General features: G+C 39.2%; 1 protein-coding gene across 3 annotated transcripts in view; it reads left to right on the top strand.

The window, feature by feature from the left end:
* LOC115344745 (ectonucleotide pyrophosphatase/phosphodiesterase family member 1) overlaps positions 1-16,023 on the top strand; it is a 58,899-nt gene extending 42,876 nt beyond the window's left edge. For all 3 annotated transcript variants that reach the window (XM_030022647.2, XM_041125203.1, XM_041125202.1), the window contains 9 exons: positions 1,243-1,330; positions 4,983-5,158; positions 5,692-5,743; positions 8,534-8,688; positions 9,882-10,017; positions 10,982-11,062; positions 12,302-12,434; positions 13,154-13,310; positions 14,167-16,023. In XM_030022647.2, coding sequence (XP_029878507.1) covers positions 1,243-1,330; positions 4,983-5,158; positions 5,692-5,743; positions 8,534-8,688; positions 9,882-10,017; positions 10,982-11,062; positions 12,302-12,434; positions 13,154-13,310; positions 14,167-14,334 — 1,146 coding nt within the window. In that variant the 3' untranslated portion in view covers positions 14,335-16,023. The remainder of the gene's footprint in view (positions 1-1,242; positions 1,331-4,982; positions 5,159-5,691; positions 5,744-8,533; positions 8,689-9,881; positions 10,018-10,981; positions 11,063-12,301; positions 12,435-13,153; positions 13,311-14,166) is intronic.
* Positions 16,024-18,108: the final 2,085 nt, after the last annotated feature.

The following is an 18,108-nucleotide window of genomic DNA, read 5'->3' as shown; positions in this document are numbered from 1 at the left end:
AGTTTGACTGTGTAAATATTTTTCAGTAGGTTGACTCTATTCAAACTTTTTGTCAGACTTGGGACTGTCAGTTAATGGCATCTTTAATTGGTCTTGAAACAGATATAACTTATCCTTCTGAGGCTAACATTATAGCAGCATAAACTTCATACTCTTAATTACCTAGTTCAACAGAAAGGAGGTACCATGTTCCTGCCTCATCTGATTCAAATTAGGCTTGTTGAGTAAATTATTAGCCTACAGATTTTAGTATCAACAGTTGCAGAATGACAGCCTGCATTATGCTTTAATCTCAAAAAAACAAGTTAGAGTTGAGTTTTTGGCCTCTGTTTTTGCCACACAGCTATGAAATCTGAGACAATTGCATTGTTTGGAAAGAGCTTTGAGATGTTACCCAGGAAGATGCTATAGAGTGCTAAGCATCTGTCAGTCATTCACTATCTTGATACCACAGATTGTTTCACTTAATTAAAAATAAGCTGAATATCTCAGGATAAGTTTAAAAACAATCTTTTTGTCAGTAGTTGAGTTTAAGCCCTTGCTGCCCATGCCTCCTTGTTCTTATTCCTGCAACAAACCCTGCTCTATGCTAGTGTAAGCTTTGTGTGGCTGCAGTGTTAAGTAGGTCGGGGAACTGAACCAGAAGGAAAAGAGCCAGCAGGAAAAAAGAAAATTTGTTGAGTTGGCTGTGTTCCTGGATCAGGTTCACTGTATGGCTACAAAATAGCTTGCGCCAGTACAGCTCAGGAAGTGGTGCAAGAAGGAGAACAGCTGCAAACTGGTCATAGAAGCCTAGGATGTTGCCATTGCTTAAACCATTTAAAACATTGCTACCAATAAATGTTTTTATAGCCTTAAGTTAAAAGCTTCCCAATTGTTTACAGGGCATGAAATGTGATGGTTATTTTGGCTCAACATTTCCATTAAATCTCTTAAAGCATTTAAGAAAATTAATTTAATTTCTTCAAAAGCAGGGAAGAGCAAGGGACTTCATAAGTGGCTGAAAGCAATTTTTTAAAAGCAACAAGGAGATAGAATTGTGTTTCCTAATACTCTTTTACTACTTTTTAAAATTTATTCTTATACAATTACTTAAGAAAAAAAACCTGCTTTTGACTTGATCCATACTATGTTGGTAAAGTAAAGGTTAAGTTCTTGGAAGAAAATGCCCTCTATGAAGATATTTTCTGTTTGAACTTGTCTTAAACAGAGTTCCACTGTACTTTTCTCTGTAAACCCTAGGCTATCTTTATTGGTTTTGGACCAGGATTCAAGTTTCGTACTCAAGTTGATCCATTTGAAAACATTGAAGTATATAATTTAATGTGTGGTAAGTACAATTGATGATGGAGGACATCTTTGTTCAGTAAAATATGATATCTTTTGGACATTGTAAGTCTTCTAATAACAGATTTTTAAGTGTCCTTAGAAATTTGTCCTTAAGACTTGCTGCTGATCTTCACAAATAAAAAGCTGTTTGTTTTTCTGAGAAAGGTCCAGCTTCTAAATGACTAACAGCTGTTTAGGATCTACTGATCAGGCCACCTTGTATCTATCCTTTCCACTGGTCACTCTGTGTGTTCCTCTGTCTGTTTCAGAGCTGCTGCTTTGACTTGCCACTGCTAAAACTGACTACTTCACAATCTCTCTGCCATCAAGAAGAAAGGATATTTCTCTCTCATATCTAGCTAGAGGCTTTATCAGACTAATCACTCAGGCGACCTTATTCAGGCAGAACAGTATATAACAAGCATAGTAATGGGTATGAGTACAGCTGCCAGGCAGCTTATTTCCAGAAGGCCTGAGTCGGTCACCCCCTCTGCTTTTTATGCACTTGAACAATTCCTTATATTGTTATGTGTTTTCTTATTTGTTGTTTTCCTTTACCATATTTTTTTAGTTACTTGATATAAATAGGTTTTGAATTCAGATAAAATTTAAGGTTTTTTGGTTTTGTTTACTTGATTCATATAATAAACCCTCTCCCAAGTTCATCATTGTATGTGTCCTTTGTTTAATTTGTGTATTGTATCTTTTAATACTAGATTTGGATGTTTCCCTGTCCATTCTTATTATGTAATACAACAGGTGTTTCAAATATGCTGGTTTTTTTACTGATGGGCTGCAACTCTCTTGTTAGTTTGTAGTCCTATTGCTTTGGAGTCTCACTCTAGAGCTAGTTGTCTCTGCCATAGTCAGGTTTCCCATTTCTCACCCCTCTATGATGTCACTCTAAAATTCATAATTGATTTCTATTCCATGCACTCTGCTTCTGCATCTGAGTATGACAGACAGCTCGCTCCGTATACAGATACTCTTCACTTTATTTTCTGACACCGTACAGTACACAGCACCAGAGAATTGGTGTTTCTGAAAATTAGGTGCCTTGTGGCTGTTCCCCCCCCGCTTTTAAATGCAATGTTACTGTGACTCCTTGTTCCTTTGTCCCATCTTTGTTCTGTATTTCATGGTTTCTCCAAAAGTCTTTCACTAGTCCTACCACATTCTGTTCATTTATTCCCCTTGAGGTCTTCACCTGTTTTCCATTATTTCCTGCCTACTTCTCTCTCTTGCCAGGACCTATACTTGCTCTAACATCTGCATCTGTGAGAGAAAGTATTACCAAAGGGTTTGATCCAGGAAACACTTAACGGGAGCACTGCACATGCTTGAGATCAGTGGCGATATTCAGGTATACCACGTTTAAACCATGTGTTTAAATTCTTTGCTGGAATAGGAAACAGGGCATTGTCAGGAAGTGTGTGTCTCAGCTTTGTATGCTTTGCTGTCTTATGTCATGGTTGATCTTATTGTGCCCCCCTGACCTGTTCTGTGTATGCTGCATGGGAGGGGTAGAGTCCTTACTGGCATCTCAGTGAAGCAAGTTCAGTGACAGATTAGGTATTTTAAGTGCAGTCACTGAGGTCTAGATTTCCTCCATACTGTGTAGAAAGAATTAGAAGAATAGGATGTGCAAAAGCCAGCACATTAACATTCAGATAGAAAATTAAGTGAGGCAATTTACTCAACCTTTTCCTTGCCCAGGCCTTAGGTGCCTTCTGGACTGCAGAAAGGCATCTGCTTTCACTTGTCTGGGCCTTAGCATTTCTCGTGGAAGTGCCTGACTGCACCTTCTTGTAAAGTGCAGCCAGAGAAGAGATACTCTTTCCCATTTGTCCAACATCTCAGCACTTAAAGCATGAGCACCAGATATGTACAACTGTCTTGTCTGAATTGGGGAATTTTACCTCATGTTTTCTAAGGTGTTCAAACTGCCAGACTTGGGGATTTCTGGGGTGTTGTGAATTCCTGGATACTCCACTTAATAGGAACATAACAATGTAATTTAGCTCTTGAAACGGGGACCTGAGTTCTGGGACTGGTTCTGATTTGGTTTTTTGCTGCTTTGTGTAATGTATTCATTGGAGCAGGGGCTACTAAGATTAGAAAGGTTGTTTTATTTTTTTTTTTCCAAAGCAAAACAGGTTCATCTGGAGGGAATGACATTAAACATATGAGTGGCACAGTGCAGGGAGAAATGTGTTCAATTCCCTGTGTAGGAATGGAAGTTCAGCTCTAACTCTTGTGCTGTAGGTGCCTGATCTAGACACCAAGCTTTTGGATACAAGTGTGTCTCATCACCTGCTATGTTTTGAAAAAACCTTATTTCATAGATTCAGTATGAGTTAAGTGGAAGAACAACAAATCTATGAATGCTAGCAAGGATGAAGCATGAAATAGGGCTTGATCTATTCAGTATTTAAGATGTCTGAAGTGTCTCTGAGCATTGGTGGTAGGCAGCTTTTAGCTGTTTGAGTTACTTTAATGGCAGAGATTTAGGTATTTGTGGGGTAGAGATGGTTTTGTGGTTAGACTACTTTGGTGAGAATTTTGAAGCTTAGCATTTTAGACCTAAGTGACAAGCAGAAACCTATATTCTGTCTAGGTTCTTTTCCGGCTTTACCCTTTAGTGATGCTGTTGTGGTTTAACCCCAACCAGCAACTAAGCACCATGCAGCTACTCGCTTACTCCTTCCCCATCTCCCTGGTGGGATGGGGAAGAGAATTGGTGACAAAAAAAAGTAAAACTTGTGAGTTAAGAACAGTTGAATAATTGAAATAAAATAAAATATACTAATAATAATAGTAATGAAAAGGAAGATAACAAAAAGGGAGAGAGATAAAACCCATGAAAGACAAGTGATGCACAATGCAATTGGTCACCACCTGTTGACTGGTGCCCAGCCAGTCCCTGATCAGCGATCTGCCCCTCCTGGCCAGTTCCCCCCAGTTATATACTGAGCATGATGTCCTATGGTATAGAATCTACTTTTGGCTAGTTTGGGTTAGCTGTCCTGGCTATGTTCCCTCCAAGCTTCTTGTACACATCCTTGCTGGCAAAGCATGGGAAACTGAAAAATCCTTGACTTAGGATAAGCACTACTTAACAACAACTAAAACATCAGTGTGTTATCAACATTATTCTCATACTAAATCCAAAATGCAGCACTGTACTAGTTGCTAGGAGGAAAATTAACTGTCCCAGCTGAAACCAGGACAGGTGCTTATTAACTGAAGCTTGTGTATTTAATTTCCAAATAATTAAAACAAAAACCAAAAAGCCCCTAGACTTATTCCCCAAAGCTTCAATGTTATGTAGTCGCTAGCTTCCTGTGTTTGAATTCCCATTCTGTCCCCCACTGCAAGTTTGGATGCTGCAAGTTCACTTCCCTTCAGATGTAAGCCTCTGTCACTTTTTGCGCTTGTTCTGTCCCTCTTTACATGCAGACTAATACTATCCTGAGCCCTAGCTAAGAACACGTGTACTTCCTTTTAAAGGAGTTATATTGCTTTCTCTTTTGGGTGTTAGGAGCAGCAAGCAGTGCAGCTTTATTGACTCACCCATACTTGCAATCACAATGCAAGTAGCAGTGTATTACAGTCTTTCTCATCCTCTTAATATCACTTGAATTCTTTCATAGATTTGCTTGATTTGAAACCAGCCCCAAACAATGGAACTCATGGGCGCCTAAACCATCTTTTAAGGAACCCTGTTTACACTCCCCACCATCCCAAAGAAACAAGCCATCCTTCAGAATGCTCTGTAGTAGGACAAAGAGCCTTTTCAGTGAGCCTTGGCTGCTCCTGCAGGACAGGGGTAAGTACCGAAATGGTTAAAGCTGTGGAAGCAGATGTCTGTGGTGTGTTCAAAGAGTGAAACTCTGGATTCGCCAGAGTATATCTTTACCTGCTAGTTTTGCAGTCCCCTACTATTGGTTTCAAAATCAAATCTTGCCTGGGGTTAGTGGGTATTAGCCTGTATTTGTATATTCATTTTTGCAGTTTGCTTATGTTAAGTCATATCCAGCTCTGAAGAGCTTGGAAGATGCCACAGAAGCAAGCTTTGATGGGGAAATTCAGTTCTTCCTTGCTTCACTTATTATGTTGAAATTTCCCTTCTGTAAATGTTGTGTGTTTGGGCTGTGGTTTTCAAGGCTGTAGATTTACTTGTGGCAAAAATTTGTTTTTGCAAATTCTCCATAGCCCCTCTCCAGTAGATGTCAGTGAGTTCTGTACAGGGATAACTTGTGAGGCAGATGTTGCATTTGGTACTTTAAGTGTAGTAGTGGATCATAATATGGTTTGTAGAACACTTAGTAGAATCTCACTGGTTTTGCTTTGTAATTATAGGGCTTGCCAATCAGGGATTTTCATCAGCGTTTAAATCTCACTGAAACAGAAGGTAAGAACTTTAGATAGTAATATAAAATTGTAACAAAAATGTAAGAATTATTAAAAAATATAGAATGTTTGATGTCTAAACCTCTGAGAAACTCTCAAGTACATGAGGTAAAAGTTTTTTGAAATACTCACTGGGACCATAGCTCTGAGGTTTTCAGACAGTCCTACTGAACCATTTTTTTCTCAAATTGTATCATTATGCATGTGTCTTTATGGCACATGTATTATCTGATATTTTTGAATTTTCTAGCACTGAAGTAATGAGCATTCCAGAATGGGAAGCAAAAGTGGTGTATGGGGAAGTATCTCATAAGAAATCCCTGCAAATAGAGACATCATGATGGCAGAATACTTTTAATGAAGTGTAAGGGGTATTTTACACGTTTGAGTTGTTACATGGTCTTAAGCTATTGCATGTTTTACTTACGCTTTATTTCCATTCTTTGGATTTATACATGCCATGTTTGAGCTGCAATTTCTAAGGCTGTAGATGTGCTCATGACACTTAAAACAAAATAAACTATTTTGAGCATGAAGCAGGTAAGACAATAAGTAAAACATGAAAACTGTAAGTCAAAATGGAATGTAGCCCTTGGTGCTAATACCTTAAAAGATGAAATCAAGATGATTAGGCTGTCAGAGAAATAAGCTGATTGAGACCTTGCCTTGTGTGTGTTCATGAAACCTTGTTTCTTACACAAATAAACTCTGTATTTGGTGACACCTCACTGTAGCTCACTATTAAGAACTGGACGTAAATGCTCATTACAGGCAGGATCCAGTACTTGCTGCTTATTCAGGGCTAACTTAAGGCTTCTGTTGGTTTGTGTAGGTTGCCCTGGCACAAAGAGCAGATAAAGCTTTCTTGAATCTTTTCCAGTAACGACAGGGCATCTTTTTAAAATGTGTCCCAGAAATCTTTTAAAATAACTTTCAGTGTTGTAACACTCATGAAAGCAGCAAAATAAAATCCAATTAGTACAATATGGTGTATTGTAAGCATGTAAGTGGTTTCACTGACACAGGCTTGGCTAATGTGTAGGTGGATGCCAGAGTGCCTTGCTGAACCCGGCTTTGAGGAAATATGGCAAGGCCAGGCACAGTTCTGTATTGTAGAAATAGGAACCTAAGGCTTTAAACCTGTGTTTTTGAAACAGTAGGATTTTGGCTTGGATTATCAGTGAGACCTTGCTTAGCACTGGTCTTAATAGCAGTAATTTCCTTATAAATTATATGAATTAAGCACTTATTAATTAGATATAAAAAGCATTATCACACAAAAAATTTCTAGTAACCAGCCTAGATGCTTCTTAAGACTATTTAGAGTTTATTAGTTACCTCAGTTTGCATATTGTGTCATTGATTGTTGTAACTTGACAGCCTGTAAGAACAACAAAATATTAGCTGCATCTTTAGTTCTATGAAAAAAAATGTGAATTGTTTGCCTTTTCCCCCATGGGTGGAGAAATAAATGGCATAATCTTGACTATTTTTGTGTTGTGGCATTACAGTGGAAAAAATCTGCAGCATTTATTGCTCAATTTCTTCCCCATTTAAAACAGTTGTCTTGAAATTGTAGTTACGCATAATTTGTGGATGGTAGTGACCTATCTAATGAAAAATATACTTTGACACCTTCTTTATAATTACAGTCATGTAATGATTGAAAATACTTGCATTTTCAACAGCAAAGTAATATTTTTGTTGTTCTAAAATATTTCTATGATGTGCTAGTTTTCCTCGGTTTTTATTTTACTTCGGAGAACTTGAAACTTGAAAACTTCTGTTTGTTTCCAGTTGGCAAAATTTTAAATATTCAGTGTTTTGATGAAATTGAAGTCTACCTTAGTGGTTAAAAACTGAAACTTTCTGCTGACATTTGACTACAGCAAATGATTGCAAGAGCACCTGTTTCCTAAGACACTGTTTTGTTACTTCTTTGCTTTTTCTTCAAGATAAATGTTAGTGTCTCTAAAGTAATTCTGTTGCTAACTCTGCTTTACTTTTCAGCTTCTGTCTAATGACTTCCTCTCTGCTGATCCCACATAACTGCTTTCTGATACAGTTTTAAAGGAAAGTCTTCGCTCTTCCATTGGATGCAGTAGTTGGCAGTGCCTTAGGCAAGGGTCTGCCAAAAACTCTGTGCAGTGTTATACATAAAACATTTGGAGATATCTTTCTCTGTATATAAACTTTCTAAAGAGATGTGGTCCATGAGAGAGAAGAAGGAAGGTTTTGTGACTATCACACTCATTATAAAGCAAGTCCTTGCACATCTGAAAATCCAGCCAGTACTTCATTGTATCATTCATTTAGATGTCTATATTTCGTAGTCCTTTAAATGTCACTTTTACATGTGACTTTGTGGTTTCTTCTAAAATAGTCCCCTCAGTGGATTTCAAATCACCACAATTGGTTACTGTCCCATCTAAATGTTACATAGAAGCAGATCTCACATTATATACTTAAATTGAAACATAAAGTCGACAAAGACTTTAACTTTGAAACTTAGATCCATCTCCTGTTTTAAATGGCAAAATGTTTTGTTTTAAATATAAACTTAATTTGTACAGTGAAGTTTAAATGATTGCTTTGTACTGGCTTTGTCATTTAATTTATTGCCTTATAGAAACTCTACCTTTGATATAAGAATGAAAATTTTTTTTGTTCTGTTACTGTGACTTCTCTTTGTTTGGCAATTGGAAATTGAGGCAACCTTAGCTGTATAAAAGAGAAGGATGCTTAACAACTGGTATTGACTGAAATGTAACAAGCACTATTTCTGCTGCAGTTAAGAAGATAGAGAAACTTACTTTACCCTATGGACGGCCCAGGGTTCTGCAGAAGAGACATAGTTACTGCCTCCTTTACCATTACCACTATGTGAGTGGATACAGCAGGGAATATAGGATGTCCCTGTGGAGTGCGTACACTGTTAACAAAGATGTAAGTATATGAAGAAAGGTTAGAAGCAACCTTGAAAGGTAAAAAGCTTGAATGTCAGCTATTCCTGAACACTTCTTAGATCTCATGATATTATCTCCCAGGGAACAAAGTAGAACCACATGAGAGAAAAAGAGGAATTTTGTATGAGCTTTTCTTTGCTTTCCTATATTAATAAGGATTGGCTTTGACACTGTCCTGTTTCTTGGAGTGAGCTGCAGTTTTGCCTCCAAAGTGAGCAGATCCACCAGGATATGAGGACTCTATTGCCACTGATGTAGAAGCCCTATGAGTCTGCACTGGGCTACTGCTTGGCAGCGCAGGTCTGCTATAGCAGTCTGCCAGTGCTGTCCTCAAAGTCTGGTCTCAACATGGGTTTTGTGGTCTTAAAGCAGTGTTTGTAATGTGGCAGGATCCTTTTGAAAAAAATCTCAGGACTATCTTGAACCATTCATGCCCTGATCCAGTCGTCCTCTCAGAAGATTGTCCTCACTGGGGGGGGGGGGGGGAAGAGGTCAGTGGAGATAAATCTGGTCTTTGCTGTCCTGAACCCTATGCTAAGATGCACGTGTTCATGCAGAGCACTGATCTTGTGAATGAAAGTGTTTTTCAAGTTGGCCTTTCCCATTCAGAGAAAACTTAGAAGCAACATCATGCTTAAAAGGAATTAGGACAGTAGAGGATGCTTTTCAGTTTGATTATCTGGGAATCATAGGTTTTAAACTTAATTATAACAGTCACTATTTAACTAAACTCTGGCAACATTTATTTGATCCTAAATATTTTGAGGTTAGTGGCCTGAAGCAACCAGTTACTCTTAACAAGTGGCCCAGTAGAGAGAGATGGCTAACAACACATTTGGCTGCCACTGATTCCTAGCCTGAATGAACAAGTACCTTTACAGTAGATCAGGTTATCTTTAATGGGCACCTCTAGGTTGTCTTTTGGAAGACATTATTCTCAACTCAACTAAAATGCTGCAATTCTGTTCACTGTATTTCCAAAATATATGAAATGGATGGGAGTGCTTGTTTTCCACTGACAAAAGAGGAACAATTCTTGCATCTTAGTTAAGTCCCTTCACACCATTGAAGGTAGTTGCAGCTAAATATTTAGAGTTCTGCAGTCCCCCAGAGAGAGAATTATTGTAAGTCAGCTATCTGTTTTACCAATGATTCTTTCTTCTTGTTTAATAGGCCAAATGGGTTTCTGCTACAGAAGATATCTCCAGCTGTTTACACAAGGATGTTCGTGTTTCTTTTAATCGTAACCAGACGTGTTTGTTTTACAACAATCACCCTCACCTAACTTATGGATTCCTTTCTCCTCTAAGTAAGTACATTGCCTTCATTGTACAGCATATCTGATTTAAATAACTTGTAGTAGGTGTAGTCTTTTATAGATGTTCTTGATAACTAATCAGAGTACAAAGCAGTAGTTTCTGAATTGTTGCAGTTCACTTCAGCATATGAGAAAGAAAAACATTTTAGGCACTTCAGCAGTTGGTGGGTTTTCCAAGGTAAGGTCATTTAGTACTTCCTGAAAGCTTTGGAACTTGTCAGGTTTCTAAAGTGGCATCTTGTAGAAGAAACTGGAAGGAACATGTAAGCCTTGGGTCAAGTCTGGCAAGCTAGTAAATTGTGAATTAACTTTGTATGACAGGTGTTAGTTGGAACTATCTAAAGTAAAATTTAGGGATGTTTCATGAAGTAAAAAACTGCCTTGATAAGTTTATTTTCTATTTGAAATATACTGTTGTGTGCCATATGTGGTCTTTACTGAAGCAATTCAGCATTGGTCTGAAGAACGTAGCTCTGATTCTCAAACATATTACAAAATACTTAACTGTTTACAATTGGTTAAATTGTTTGAACTGTTGCAGACCTGATTTGGAAGCATTTTACATCGACTTTACTGCATAATGTACCGAGTAGTAGGTTATTTAAACATCCACATCAAGTTTAATTTGCAAAGTTCCTATAGAGCTTCTATTTTTATGCCTAGATTTTTGCAGTCAGAACAAGTTGGTCTGACACTCATGAAGTGAATTTTATTCCCTTCCCCATAATTCAAAAGTCTGTTCTGATATTTTTAAATCTCATGAAAATTTGTCCACTGTATATCTGACAAGTGCAATTACTGTTGCTGCTTATAAGATTATTTTGGATGGGATCCAGCATGTACTGAAGTTAGCACTTAGACCCACATCAGTTCCACCTTAATGTTATTACACTGATCTTTAAAATGCAAATTTAAAGTAACAAATCCAAGTAACTAATTGCTTTTTTTGTTTTAGGTTTCATGACAGGTGAAAAGAAACCTCACTATGATGCCTTGCTTACTAGCAACATTGTGCCAATGTATCCAGCATTTAAAGGTATTTTATTTGTATGCATATTTTGTGTGTACAGTCGGATATAAGAAAGACTGCTGGTTTTTTGCTTGCTTCCAAACCATGCAAATGATCCCTGGTACAGCTGCTTCTGTAAAATAAGACCTCCCTGACTGTGGGCTTCTTAATCTCAATGAAAAGTTCCTTGAAGTAGGATTATCACTTGTGAAAAAGGCCCACCATTGTGAGCTCCTAATCAACTGGCTCATTACATGGGAGCATAGTATAAATGTCTCCATATACTGTCTGACTTTTTTTTTTTTTGCATTTTCCTACCTACCTAAACAGGGGTTTATACTGCATAACTTCTAGAGAACCCAGATACTACATATAATTATGAGTTAAATTTATTTCCAGTTTAGGAATGTCTTCTAAACTCAGATGAGTTTCCAGGCAGGAATCTAGGGTCTTGATCACTAAGGAAACAGGAAAATAATCATGTCTGTAGTAGAAAAGGGATGAAGACCTGGGCTTTCCTGGGTAAAAGGGAACATGAGATAGTTGGCTGAAGGAGATTAAGCATATTGCTGGTGAAAAAGAAGGATAACTGTGGCACTTCTCTGGACAAGAGATGTCCTGTTTTGTAATGGAATAGGGATCAGCTCTTAACTGTAATTAAAAATATCATTGTTGTGGTTTAACTCCAGCTGGCAAGTAAGCACCACACAGCTACTCACTCACCCCTGCTCCATGGGATGGGGGAGAGAATTAGGGGGTGGGGGGTGAGGGGGGGTGGGGAGTAAAACATGTGGGTTGAGATAAAGACAGTTTAATAGGACAGAAAAAGAAGGGAAAATACTACTACTACTAAGAGAATATACAAAACAAATGATGCACAATACAATTGCTTACCACCTGCTGATCAATGCCCAGCCAAACCCTGAGCCACAGTGCCCCATGGCCAACTCCCCCCCAGTTCAAATACTGGGCATGATGTAATATGGTATGGAATATCCCTTTGGCCAGTTTGGGTCAGCTGTCCTGGCTGTGTTGCCTCCCAGTTTCTTGTGCACTCCCAGCCTCTGCTGGCAGGACAGTATGAAAAGATGAAAAGTCCTTGATTTAGTTGTTGCTAAGCAGTGTTTATAATAAAACATCAGTGCGTTATCAACATTATTCTCCCTAGCTTATCATGTCTGTTTATTCTCCACTGAAAACTCTGCAGAGTTGTATTAACAGCTTCTACCTTGGAGATTGTTTCCCACTTCCATTACTGTGTTTCAGTGTTATGGAACTACTTCCATCAATACCTGCTACCTAAATATGCTGCAGCCAGGAGTGGTGTCAATGTAGTCAGCGGTCCTGTGTTTGATTATGACTCTGATGGGCTCTATGATACCCCAGAAAAGGTGAAAAGGTGGGAGCTTTTCACGTTCTAATATTTTGTTTCTTTCCTCCATTGGTGGTGAAAAAGTAATTATGATCCTTGTTATTAAGGAAAGCATCTTGCAGAGATGGGCCATTGGCAGGTTATGTCAGTTCAGAGAGACAAATGGCCCTAAGCAGATACAGAGGTATAAAGCTAAGAAATAAGCAACAAGCACAAAGAGAAAATGCACCCTCAAAATGTGTTATCCTAAAACCTGAAGGTGAAGTGTAAGAGAAGCTGTTGCATGTGGAAGAATGTCTGCTAGCCTGAAATCTTATGACATTGCTTCTAGGAGTGGATGAGGCAGGGCCTCATCCCTGGTGTCATAGTTGACACTTCCTGAGCTGGCAGTGTTCTTCTACAAAGTTGTGAGTTCAAATACACTAGTTAGCAAAACTGGCTCAAGCCAGCAGGCAGACAGTTTTCTGGGCTCAGGCTGAACCCTCCGTCTACTCTGGATTCTTACATATTTTTATGATAAATCAGTTTGTTGTTATACCTCATCAAACTTGTTACTTAGATCAGCCTATAAGCCAAACTTGGTTTGCAAAATGGTAATCTGGAATTTTCCTTCCAGGCCTAAGCTTTCTTTGGGCTAAATAGGTGGATTGCTAAAATTGATATGCCAGAATATAGCTGATTGCTGTCATTTAGTCTTTGTGCAAGTATGATTTGGTGGATTTACAGAAAGATCTCTTGTGTTTCAGACACCCCAGTAATTCAGAAGTTCCAGTTCCAACTCACTTCTTCATTGTGCTGACTAGTTGTAAAAATACTTCTGAAACTCCTCTGGAGTGTGAAGGGTCTCTAGATGCTTTGTCTTTCATTGTACCTCACAGAGAAGACAACAGTGAAAGCTGTGCAGTAAGTAGTCTATTCAGTCCCCATAAACACCTGAAGTCAGGCTTGAGCTTGTTTTGCTTGGAGATATCCATGATTAATTAGTTAGAGACTATGAGGACTCTATCCTCATAGTAGTCTATCATGATCATCTTGAGAGAGAAGACAATATTTTTGTAAACAGAATTATATTAAAGTCTGTATATATGCTCAAATGTGAAAATAGAAGTTCCCTGTTCAAAGAGCAAAACTTAGAGCTAGCGGGGTAGAGTCAGAGTATGTTGAGACCATCAATGTGATACATACATAGACTTCTGTAGCACAAATATACAGTCAACAGCTGAGAAGGATGAAGAGCTTCTAGGAGAAGATAAGCCATCCAGAAAGAAGGGTCAGTGCTAGGCCAAATGCATACCCAAAAGGAGAAGACACAGATGTTCCTGAAGAGCACTGGTTCCTTCTAGTTCAGGTACCTTGGCATTGTGATGAGAATGCACATAGCTACGCTCCATGTAAACCAGAGCAAAGCATGGAAAATGTCAGTGAAGAATTATACAAGTCACTGCCCAAGTCAGGCACAGCTCTCAGAAATAGTTTTAACATAGAGATGGTGGATAGATGCTGGACCTCGTCTGCCATATCCCTGTTATCACTGGTGCAGCTACAAGCTCTCTATACTTGAGGAAGTAGCAGCAAGTACTAAGTTCAGGCAAGCTTATAACGATTTATAATCCAGTGCTCACTGTTTGTTAGATGTTTGCCAACAGTTACTGCTTTGTGCCTTTATAAAACATCAAAAGGTCTTTTGCTAATTGATTAAATGTACGTCAGAAAAAATGTTTTACAAACCTTTTTTTTTTTCCTTCCTTTGTCCCAATAGGATGGCAAGTCTGAGTCTGTGTGGGTTGAAGAGAGAATGAAGTTTCATACAGCTCGGATCAGAGATATAGAATTACTTACTGGACTCAGCTTCTATCAAGACAGAAAACAGCCAGTATCTGAGATTTTACAGTTAAAAACATATTTACCAACTTTTGAAACAGTCTGATTTTTCCCATGGAATGTTGTTATCCATTTCACAACTGATTTGTAAATAGACTGTTTTTAATTAATGTAAACTTTTTTTTAAATAAGCTGGAACATTTATTGAGAACTCTTGACCAAAATGCCAGTAGGGAGGAGAGTGGGTGCCATATTTGTATCTCAGGGACTCCTGATGGACTATGTATGTAACATAGGCTGGCAGCTCCTTTCATTCCCATTTGAATGTGGTAGAACCATGTCCATTACTAAATGCTAACAGCATTTGATCATCATAGTCTGAGACACGAACAAAAATGTTATCTTTTGTATGCACTAGAGAGGGAGAAGTTTAAAGTATGGGTTACGATCAATATTCTACTTCAAAAATATAATTACCCAATACAGTTCTGAGAAATAACTACATTCTTGGTGACTGTTGAAATATAAACAGCACCTCTCACTCCAGTTTTCCTTGAGGTATGAATTACATTCTGAGCTTTGGGTCTCATAAAATAATGCAGTGTTATGGTGCAAGAAGCTATACTGAGGTTAGTAAAACTGGTAACTGGAACTTCCCCAACACAGAGAAGAGCCTGGCTAAAGGAGTTCTGTTACCTGGGAAGCCTTGGTATGTTGCTGCCCTCTGGTGTCTCCAACACTGAAGGAGAATTTGATGGATGTATATGCATCCTTGAAATGAGCAGGGTATAGGATGCATCAAGTCACTTGCAAATGAGAAGAAATTAAATCAGGAATATCTCTGAGCTCCTAGAAATAATTATCTTTCTTCAAATTAAACAAATTTGATGAAAAGATTTTGCTTCCTCAAAACAAATATGTCTTTCTCAATTTGGTGCATGATTTTGTTAGCTGTGGTTTTGAAATGCCATTTTTGTCAAGAAAAGGTAATTTTGTACTAAGAATGTTGTCTTAGTTAGACTGCTAAGTTGATCTTCTCTAATGGCACATCTCATCACTACGGTAAATGCCCACAGGCCATTCAGTTGTCTGTTGGCAGCAAATGATGAGATCCTAGCTGCATTTGTAGCTGTTCTTAGTGCTACATCATCCAAATTCCAGCTCACAGAAGTTACCCATGTTGAATGCAGATGCTGCCAGATGCAAGTTCTGAAGAAGCATGTAATGAACTTTCTTGGAAGCTTTCAGGCTACACAAACAGCTGCTACAGGCACTCAGGAGCGTAGGAACTCCCTCCTTTTCCAGTACACATGCTATCACCTTTGTAATTCTCCCACTCTCTCTAAAGCTGATGAGCCAAAATTGGCTCTGTTATGTATGAAGTTTGGCATAGTCAATTACACATTTATGTTCTTTTCATTTAAAAAGAAGAAAATACATCACGCACAAGTGTGTTAGAAGAATGAAGAGCCTGTGACTGAGCAGAGAGGCATTTTACCTTACAGCTTGGTCAGGGGATGTTGGAGGCTGGATTCAAAGCCTGCAGAAGTTAGTGGAAGCTTTTCCATTAACTTCAGTTTGAGTGGGCTGAAATCCTGGGACCGTTTTTTCTTTTAACCAAATGTATTTTCTTGATCTTCTGTTACAAGCATGATTTTTTTTTTTCCTAAAGTAGTTTCACTGTGTGAAATTTAAATGTGTTGTAGCAACCTCACATTATGATATGACTGTGACAGCATTATTCAGTGTAACTGCTTTGTAACATTGCCTGTGACCAATAAAAACATCAGAAGTAGTATGCTGTTCCTGACCCTTTCTGTACCAAATGCTACTGGCTAGTTAAACACTGGTGCAGATGTAGAGCACTATTTCACATTATTTTTGGGGGGTGGGGAGGGGGTTGCTTCAATCCCTGCTCTTTGAGTTGAAGATAACTTCTCCAACTGGAAAGTTGAAGTTATATTCATTATTGGAAGGGGAAGATAGGAAGAAAGATGATCAAAATGTTCTTAAATTTTTTTTGGAACTGGTACCGTCTCTTGAATGGATGTGACAGATGTTAACATCTTCAGAAAGTGGAGTGGTGCCAGTTTCAGTTAAGAGGCAGGGCTAGCCTAGCTCCTGGGTAAAGATGGAACAGGATAGGCTTCAAGCAGATGACTGCTGGTTTGACCTAGGAAGGATTTTTGGAAGGGAGAGGGGCTGTGAAACCTGTTGTTATGGTCATCAAGAGTAGTGGCTGAGAGGGGTTTGGGGTGTGGCTTTGCCAGAAACTGACAAGTTAACTTGACAAGGAAGAGAGTTATCCTGATTTAATCTTAGTGTAAATAGTTTTGCTTCTTTTATTTCTTCATCTTTGGTGTTCAGAAACATTTGTAATGGTGGTGTCAGAGCATTGTGAATAAATGCTGGTGCTAGTCATGTATCCAGTGGCTGGTGATACCCCAGGACAGCAGATACTGGGTTGTGTTTTTGAAGCCCGATGAGCCCCAAGGAGCATGCTACAGCCACCATCAAACTCATAGTTCTACAAAAAACCTACAGCTTTGTCTATCTGGATGTAAAATATTTTCTGTTTCAGCTGATGGATGGTATCGGAGCTCCACTGAGCATTCTTAGGTGAAACTGGAAGGTGTCATAGCAGCACTGTCATGACATGACTGTCAGTGTTATTCAGTGTAACTGCCTCTTAATGTCAGCTGCTGTGTAGTCTGGCCGCCTTGCAGGTAAAAAAGGCAGTGGAGGGGCAGAGTAAAGGTTGTCAGTCTGGATGTGCCTAGCAGTGTCGTGTGTCACCAGGCATTCTCAGGGAAGGCACCAGGAGATGCTGTAGGCTGCAGTTGGTGCCCACTGATACAGGGAAGGTGCTGACCAGTCTCCATCTCCTAAGCAATGGTGTTTGCTCAGGGTAAGGAAAGGGTGGCTGAGGCAGAATGTGGTAGGAGTCTTCATAGATGTTAAAAGGTTGTTCCAGGGTGGACAGAGCTAATCTAGTCCTTGCAACTGTTACATTCAGGAAGAAAGGAAAAAGGGCCTGAAGTTGCAACAGGGGACATCTGGGTTAGATCATGGGCTGTCTAACTGGGATGAGTTAAGCAGTGGGGTGGGCTGGTTACTTCAGGAATGAAATGGGTTGTGAAATGATTTGGGGCAGCCAAGCCTTAACATACCTGAGAAGCTGATGGCTCTGGGATGGCAAAGCAGGAATGAGGAGTGGGGCAGAGGACGTCTCAGGATGGTTTTGCTGCTGAAGAAATGCATGTGGAATTGTCCCTTCAGAGGTATTCAGGCAATACAGATTTATATCGCTGGCTGCTCGCATCAGTAACTGTGAGGTAATTCACTTGACTAATGTGTTACAGGTTTCTTGGTCTTTTTTTTACCTCAGGATCCACTGCATTTTGAGAAAATGAAGCAATATCTAACTGTCTGTATTTGAGTCAGGTCTGTTCTCGCAAATCTGTTCTTGACAAATTCAGCACCCACTAAACCACTGTGTTCAGCCCAGTGCACAACAGCCGTCTGCTAACTGCACCTGCCAGAAGCTGCCCTGTCTCATCCGGCGAGTGGGTGGCCTGGGCTTCTGCCTTCCCTTAGTCTGAGAAGATTCAAAGTACAAAATTATCCCTTTAAATACAAGGTTATAAACCAGGCTTGGCAAGCTGGGAGGAGGTACCACTGCTGCATGGGAGGGCACCCACTTTTCCAGGAAAATGAGATTCATGGGGACGAGAAGAAAAGAAGGGATATAAAAGAAAGCATAAATCTGTGGTTAGGGCACTCAACTGGGAGGAGAGACCTCATTTCTGACCTCCCTTCTTCCAAGATCTGCTGCAAAGCTCAAGACCGTTGCTGAGGCGGCACCTGTGCCAGGCTGCGT

This window comes from Aquila chrysaetos, chromosome 8 (genome assembly GCF_900496995.4).
Source record: "Aquila chrysaetos chrysaetos chromosome 8, bAquChr1.4, whole genome shotgun sequence".
Classification (NCBI taxonomy): Eukaryota; Metazoa; Chordata; class Aves; order Accipitriformes; family Accipitridae; genus Aquila; species Aquila chrysaetos.
Note: the sequence above shows the minus strand (reverse complement) of the source record. Positions and strands in the feature narration are given on the sequence as shown.